Below are 7,746 nucleotides of genomic sequence, written 5' to 3' on the forward strand. Positions count from 1 at the left end.
TTTTTGATTTATTGTAGAGATGAGGTCTCGCTGCCGAGGCGGGTCTCGAACCCACGGGCTCAGGCAATCCGCTCACCTCAGCCTCCCAAAGGTGCGGGATTATAGGCTGAGCCACCGAACCCGGCATTGAACAATTTATCTTACAGTAGGTAGTACTTTAGAATGGAGCAAAGAACACAGACTTAGGACTCATATGTAAATAAATAAAGGTTATCACATAAATTGTGGGGACTTTAAAAAGCTATGCATCCTGTTGCCCCTATTCCCTCAGAGGACATGTGTCCACACCCCTGGAGGGGCTCCCTCGCTCCATCCTGGTCCTGGTGAGGGGTTCCTCCCAGCGGTTGGTCACATGGGGGAGGGGATTCATGTGACATGAATAGTATCCATGAGAAGCCCCAGGAATTGCTCAGGAAGAAACATGGAGGATCTGGGACAAAGACCCTGAACCTGTCAGGAAGGATCTGGAATATGGCACCACCAGAAGAGCCTGAAATGGAGGAGCCAGAGGTGAGAGAGAGAGGGAGGTGCCACAGACTCAAGGGTATAGGTAGGTTTCAGGGAGGAGCATTGACAATGTCAAATGCTGAAAGATGTTCTGGTGGGAAAGGGCTGAGATGTTCCCAGAGACATCCCCATAGGGACTTCAGAAAGAGCGGTGTCAGTGGCATTGTGGGGCCCGCCGAGGAGTGGCTAAAAGCAAGGGCTCGGCACTTACAAGCTGTGAGACCCTGAGCAGGTGGCTTAACCTCTCTGAGCCTCCATTTCCTCCTCTGCAGAAGGGTGATAAACTTGCTTTCCTCCTGGAGCTAATGAGAGACTGCTCTGCAGGAGGCTGGTGTTTTCCAGCTCTTCTCCCTCCCTCTCCCCAGTATACTCTCCAGCCAAACAGAAGACACCAAAGAGGAAGGAAGCAGGGAGAGATGGAGTCTACATGTTGACACAGGCAAAGCTCCCCATCTTTGTTTTCCTAACACACACACACACACACAGCCTTTAGAGAGACACAGCCATGGACACACATGTAGACATACACAACCCACACAAGACATTTACATGGCTGCGACTCACGCAGACGCACAAAGACACACCACCGGGCCGCTCCCCTTGAGAAAAGCATCCAGCCTCACCACGGGCCTTTTCTAGCCTCCCCACCCCCAGAGCTGGCTACATCTCCTCAGGGCAGGGTGACCATCCCTTAGAGCTGAGCCTGAACTCCGTCCAATAGTCCCAGGGCCTGCCCGCTCCTCCTTGGACTCACCTCGGAGTTCTCCACCACCTTCTCCAGGTACTTGTTAAAGATGGAGTAGTCCTGCAGCTTGATGCTCAGCTGCTGGTGTTCTAGCCGCAGGGCCGCCATCTCCTGCTTGGCCTTGGCCAGCTCCCGCATGCGCTGTCTCTTGAGTTCGCGCTCCTTGTTGGCTTTCTTCATGGCACGGATGCGTTTCTGATCATTCTCCTGAGCCAGGGGAGGCAGTGCTGGTCAGGCAACTTCGCCTGCCCTCCCAGGCCCAGGCCTGCCTTGGGCTGGTGGGGCTCTCAGTTCCCCTCTGTCTGCTAAGCTCAGACTACCCTAAGGACTGGCAGGGATTGCTTGGCTACTCATGTGGGTGAAGTAAGGTGAAGGGAATGGGTCTCTAGGGTCATCTGAAGCTGGTTTAGAGAATTTCTGTGGACTGAAATGGGGCACAGGAGTCGATGAGGACAGTGGTTTATTTCAGTCATGAGGTGGCCTTAGGGGAGCCAATGGGAAATGATTCTGATTTTGTGGGACTTTGGCCCTAAACTTCCAAAAGTGGACTGAGGAAAACCTAGGAGAGAAAAAAAAAGGGTCAGGGAAGATCCATATTGCATCAGGCTCTGTCTGGAGAGAACTCAACCCCAGAGAAGGCTGAGAAAGTCCAGAAGTGGGTGCAGGAACCCAAAGTTTGTGCTGGTTCTGTTCTTAGTAGTGACTGCTTGCCATGGGGCAGAGTTGGGAAGCCCACGTTTTATCCTGATTTGGTACTCTGTGCCTCAATTTCCCCAACTGTAGAAATGTGAGGCAGTAGCCCCTCTCTTTCTTTCAAGAGCTGGGGCAACAGTGCTCAAGCATAGAAATATGAAATAAAAGATACATCTGGTGTAGAGGGCCCATGGGGTAAGGCCATTCCAGACAGCATGTTCTAGAAGCTCTGACTGGCATCTGGCTGGGGCTAGTGGAGATGATGTAGGCAATGAGATGCCCAAGAAAGACAGAATAGGTGAGGCTTAGCTACTGCAATTGGTCCAACCTTGCCTTCCTCCTTCTGCAAAGCCTGCCCCCAGGGTCGGGAGAAACCCACTTCTCACACTGCACAGTGTGGGAGGTCCTTTCTCCCTTCAGAGGCTCCAGTGATTGCACATGGAGGGCGTGTATGGTGGGGGCACTTGGAGGACACGGAAGAAAGCACCTGGTGGGTTTGTATTCTGCCCTGTAAGCCCAGAAGAGAACCGGGGGTCTTAGACTGGTGGCTTTCAAATCCACCTGTGCACCAGAACCGTCTGGATAGCTTAAAAGAAAATGCCTGGGCCCAAACTCATACTTGCTAAAAAAGCAACAAGGGAGGTGAAAATCCGGGGGGGTCTGTATTTGCAACAAATTATCTGGGATTCCGAAGCTGCTGACCCCCTGATAATGGGGACTACCCCTCAACCCCAAATCTCCTGTCACCCCAACCACTCCACAAGCAGTTCTCTGGCTGTTAAGAAGAGCTGGACCTCTGGAGAATGTGTCCAGTCCATTGACCTCCCTTCCTACATGGTTTATAGTGGCATGGGAGATACTTAAGAGCGGGTGCCTCTGAAGCAGATGGTAATCATAACCTCCTAAAGATGAGCCAGGCCTTCCAGGGCTCCAGAAGTGCTGGTGGAGCAGGTCTGGATAATCTGGATTTTAAAGATTAAATCACCAGGCACGGTGGCTCATGTCTATAATCCCAGCACTTTGGGAGGTGGAGGTGAGAGAATTGCTTGAGCCTATGGGTTCGAGAGCAGCCTGGGCAACTTGGCCAGACCCCCATCTCTACAGTAAATTAAAAAAAAAAAAATAGCTGAGTGTGGTGGCACATGCCTTTGGTTCCAGCTACTTGGAAGGCTGAGGCGGAAGGATCGTCTGAGTCCAGCAAGTCGAGGCTGCAGTGGTCATGAGTGTGCCACTGCACTCCAGCCTGGGCGACAGAGTGAGAGACTAACTCAAAAAATAAAATAAATAAATAAAAATGAAATCACTCCTCTAAGCCTTGACTAGAAGAACTGTCTTCAAATGGACTCTGACGTCTGGCCCTTCAACTGTCTCTTGACCTTCGGTGCAAGGACAAGGATAGAGGGGTGAGATGGGTGGGGGGTACTAAAACCCTGCCTCATTCATCCCTGTATCCCAGAGTGATTAGCCTTGACTGTGGTACATCCATCCATCCATCCATTCATTCACGGGATAAACTGTATGTCCCAGGTACTGGAAAGGAAACAGGAAACAGCCATCTAGAGGGGGCAGAGACTAACAGGTAAGTGGGAAATTACAAACTGAGTGACAAGTGGGGAACAAAGGATGCCTCGGGAAGTACCGGGCATTGTGGGAGTGTTAAAAATACTTTTGTGGCGCAAGTCTGTAATCCTGGCATTTTGGGAGGTCAAGGGGAGAGGACTGCCTGAGTCCAGGGATTCGAGACCAGCCTGGGCAACCTGGTGAGACCTCATCTCAACAAAAAATCAAAAAGTTAGCCGGGCATGGTAGGATACTCCTGTAGTTCCGGTTACTCAGGATCGCCAGAGCCCAGCAGGTCGAGGCTACGGTGGCCGTGAGCATGCCACTGCACTCCAGTCAGGGCAACAGAGTGAGACTCCAACTCAAAGAAAAAAAATGCTTTTAACTTAGGATGAGGAGTCAGCAGAAGTGAGAAGGGGAAGGAAGAGGAAGAACAATTTGCCCACTGCAGAGTGTGGATCCCTGACCCGTGCAGCAGCCCACACCCCTTCAAACCTGGATGAACTGCTCAAACTTCTGGATGTGGGCCTTCAGTTGGGCTTCCTTGATGCCCAGTTCCTCCCAGCGCAGGTTCAGGGTTTCCATTTTGCGCTGAAATGTCTTTTGGGTAGAGGTGGGGGAGCAGAGAGGTCAGGCAGGAGTACTGAAGAAGACCTCAGCATCCCTCACCCCAGAGGCTTGATCCCCAGGCCCAGGAGGATCCCTAGGAGGCCTCCCACTTTCCACCCCATCCCTGGCTCAGAGCAGAGCATCCCAGGACACTGGCACCCCAAGGTTAAGATCCTTTCTGTTCTACTCAGAGGAAGGAGACTAGAACACCATCCAGGACTCCTGGCTCTAGCCACCTCCACCCACAAAATGGAGGGCTGTCCAGAGGCTCTCCTGGAGCCCCAGTCAACCCTCTCTCTTTTGGCACCCTTGCGTCTCATCCCCAAGGCTCCTACCTCCTTCTTTTGCTCCATAGCGTGATGCATGATCTTGGCTTCCTTTTTCTTCTCCAGTAGCCGGATGGATGGCGACTCGGACTGCTCCTCAACATTGGGGAACTTCCTGCCAAGACACGGACAGGAGAGGTCTGTGAGTTCTGAGACCCAGGCAGGCTGGGGCTGAGAGTAACCCATGGAGACAGATACCCAGGCAGAGGGGAAAGATCCCCTCCCCCACCTGAGGGGAAGGAGAAGGTGAGAGGGCCATGTTGTCAGATGGGGAGTGAGCTGTGGCAGAGTGCCAAAGGATGGGGAATGGGGTACTGGGTGTGTCAGTGCCGGGGTGATGGGGGCAGGGTAGGATTTAGAGCACTTGGGTTATAGGACAGGAGAGGACAGGTTGGAAGGTGCGACATGGGCTGGGTGTGGGTGGTTCCAGGCAGAGAGGGGATGAGGCAGGCCAGGCCCTGAACACTCACTGTAACAGATGCAACAGCCGCTCCCCATACTGTAGCCGGAAGTACTCGGCCAGGTCTTCCTCATCCATGATGCCCAGACTCATGTTGGCAGTGACCTAATGGTCCAGGCAGCTGCTCTTCACAGAGAAACAGCGGGTAGCAGAGACACAGGTCGCTCAGGGTGATGGCTAGGGTCTTGCTTCTCCTTTCCTCCTGTTTTCAGGGTCCCAAAGAGGGCGGGTTTTGAGAAGAAAGCCCGAGGCAGAGGATCAGCAGTTCAGGATAATGAGTCAGGGTGGTGGTGAGAGATACCGTTACCTAGCAATGGGTTGCCTGGTTCTGTGGATCATACATGGAACCCAGGCTTTGCCCTCTGACCCCTGTACCGGTCTGCTCTCTGCTCCTGCCCTTACCCCTCAGGAACTATGGGAAGAAGTTAGGCCTGATTAGATGCTTGTTGTCATGGAGCCCAGGACCGGGAGGCAGCTTCCTGTGCAGAGCTAAGGAGGGGCAGCGGGTAGGGGAGTAGCCTTGAGCGGGAGCCTGGCTCCTGGGGCCTCCCATCCGGATTCAGGAGGGAGAGATGGCCAAGAGGAAAAGGAGAGAAGGAAGGAGGTGCTATCCCGTAGCGGCGGTGGGTCCTGTGGGAAGATGGGTGGAGGCCTGAGGTTGGGAACCACGTGGTGGGCCAGGGCGTGGGGTATGTCTGGGCAAGGCCCCCCAGAGGGTCAATGTCAGTTTTTGAGGTTCACGGAAAATTAAAATAGAAAGAAATGCCTAAAAGAAATGTCCCATATCCAAAATGTTTACTTGATGATGGCTGCCTTCCTTGATCCCGTCCAGGCACATTCGTAAACCCACTTGGCCTGAGGCCCAACGTCTAAAGTTGGGACCGTGGTTGGGAGACGGAGGCGGTGGGGTCTCCCGTGCTGCAGGCTAGCGGGGCGGTGACCTTGAGCTTACTCGGCCGGGTGCAGGCGCCCTCCGCCCTTCCTGCCTCCACTCTCACGCCCACCACGCTGCCTCGCTCCCCTCTCTGTGGGCAAAGGGAAGCAGGGGCGGGGCGGGGAGGGGGTCTCGAGCGGGGGCGCTGTCCCGAGCGCCGCAAGCCCACCCACGCCACATTGCCTGTCGTCTGGCACCCCCTGCTGGCCGCGTGTCCCCTCCCTGTAAATCTCAGCCGGGCGGGAGCGGACGTGGTGGGGGCGTCACTTATCCAGGTCTCCCACCCACTCGCCCCAGCCTCCCCTCCAGAGCGGACCGTGACACACACCTGCCCCTTCCAGCCAGCCCACGGGCTCAGCAGCGGCAACAGGACGGTCCCCACCCCACCCAGAACACCCGCGCCCGATCTCTCACTGTCCCCACCCCACCCTAAGTCCCAAGACCAGAGATGGGTTTTCCACGGGAGCGCCCCAGACAAACGGACCCAACAGGACAACAGTAAGAACCCCAGAGGGTTTCTCAAAGAGTAGCCGTCTCTTCTTGTTCATCCTGAGAGCATGGTACAGGCAGTCTGGAATTTCCTTCTCTTTCCTTTGAGGTTGTAGCTCAGGCTGGGAGGGTGTGTAATGCCAGTCCACGAGGAGAAAGCTGTTAGTGGAGTCATCTGACCTCCCTGGTATATAAGACATCCTTGATTGTCTTGTGGAATCAGGCGGTCCAGGGCCAGGTTGGTCCCTCCAGGTAGCTGCTAAGACATCTGCTTCTCCTGCCTATGTATCCCCTCATGTGTGGAAGCTGCTTCATTTGGTTTCACTGCCCTCCTAGGGGCCAGGAGCAAGATATAGGGCTGTCTCAGATTCACAGAAGTGTGTGCTCTCCCCTGCTCCCCGCCTCTTCCCTCTCTGGGTAAGCCCTGCTTCCTTTTTACCCCCCCCCCCATTCCACCCACCCCCTGCCTTTTTCTATCTTGATATTTGCCTCTGAGGCAAAACCTCCTAATGGATTTAGGTTAATCGTCTAATGGATTTAGGTTGTTGGAAATCAATAGGCATAGTTTGTTTTCTGTCTTATCCTATCCTACCTCTGGGATAGGTTATCTGCTTAAATTGGGGTGGGGAGAATTACGTTATCTGCTTAAGATAGGGGTGGGGGAGAATATTAGGAAAAAAAGGTATAGGTTAATATCTCAAAAAAATTATCCTGCTACTCAGAAGGTTGAGGGAGAAGAATCGCCTGAGTCAGGGAGGTCAAGGATGTAGTGAACCCTCCCTCTTCCCTCCCCCCCCACAAGGGGAGACCCCAAAAAACTCCAAAATTATTTTTTGGAGGGTAGGTCCTTTGTAGTACAGGCTTCCTCCACTAGGTGGGTGTTCCAAGAAACCAACTGCATCAATGGACCAGCTATTAACAGCTTTGTTGTGAGAGGCTGCATTTGGCTTTCAGTGAGGTTTTTTTTTTGAAAATACTTTTGATGCGTTTTCTCATTTCATGATGGGTGCTTTACACAACCAACCTGCCCACACCACGCTGAGAGTTCAGCAGTTTTTGACCAAAAATGATGTGACCCCCATGCTCCACCCTCCCTATTCACCCGGTCTCACCCCAATTTTTGTTTGTTTGTTTCCCTGGATTAAAAAAAGTCCTCAAAGGGAAACATTTTTGTCCATGTGGGAGAGGTGAAACAAAAAACAGAAGCACTAAATTAACATCAGAATTGATGAGTTCAAAAACTGTTGTTTTGAGCGATAGAAAAAGCATCTAGATAGGTGGACTGCATCAAACGGTGAGTACTTTGAAGGTGACTGAAGTTTAGACATCTAAGACTAAATACACAATTCTTTTAATACACAATATTTTTATAAATAAATTCCTGGTGTTTTGGGTATATATATATATATATATATATATATAT

At 52.5% G+C, this 7,746-nt stretch overlaps 1 protein-coding gene across 2 annotated transcripts in view; it reads right to left on the reverse strand.

Moving 5' to 3' along the window:
• CCDC42 (coiled-coil domain containing 42) overlaps window positions 1–5,214 on the reverse strand; it is a 14,175-nt gene extending 8,961 nt beyond the window's left edge. Inside the window, exons 1-4 of one of the 2 annotated variants that reach the window (XM_008061146.1) lie at window positions 4,911–5,214; window positions 4,450–4,555; window positions 4,001–4,105; window positions 1,262–1,459 (exon numbers count right to left, since the gene is read on the reverse strand). In XM_008061146.1, the coding sequence (XP_008059337.1) occupies window positions 1,262–1,459; window positions 4,001–4,105; window positions 4,450–4,555; window positions 4,911–4,993 (492 nt within the window). In that variant the 5' untranslated portion in view covers window positions 4,994–5,214. The remainder of the gene's footprint in view (window positions 1–1,261; window positions 1,460–4,000; window positions 4,106–4,449; window positions 4,556–4,910) is intronic. The other variant, XM_008061147.1, reaches the window with a different exon arrangement.
• Between the last annotated feature and the right edge of the window lie 2,532 nt (window positions 5,215–7,746).

This window comes from Carlito syrichta, unplaced genomic scaffold, assembly GCF_000164805.1.
Source record: "Carlito syrichta isolate Samal-C Ts95f unplaced genomic scaffold, Tarsius_syrichta-2.0.1 Scaffold305117, whole genome shotgun sequence".
Lineage (NCBI taxonomy): Eukaryota > Metazoa > Chordata > Mammalia > Primates > Tarsiidae > Carlito > Carlito syrichta.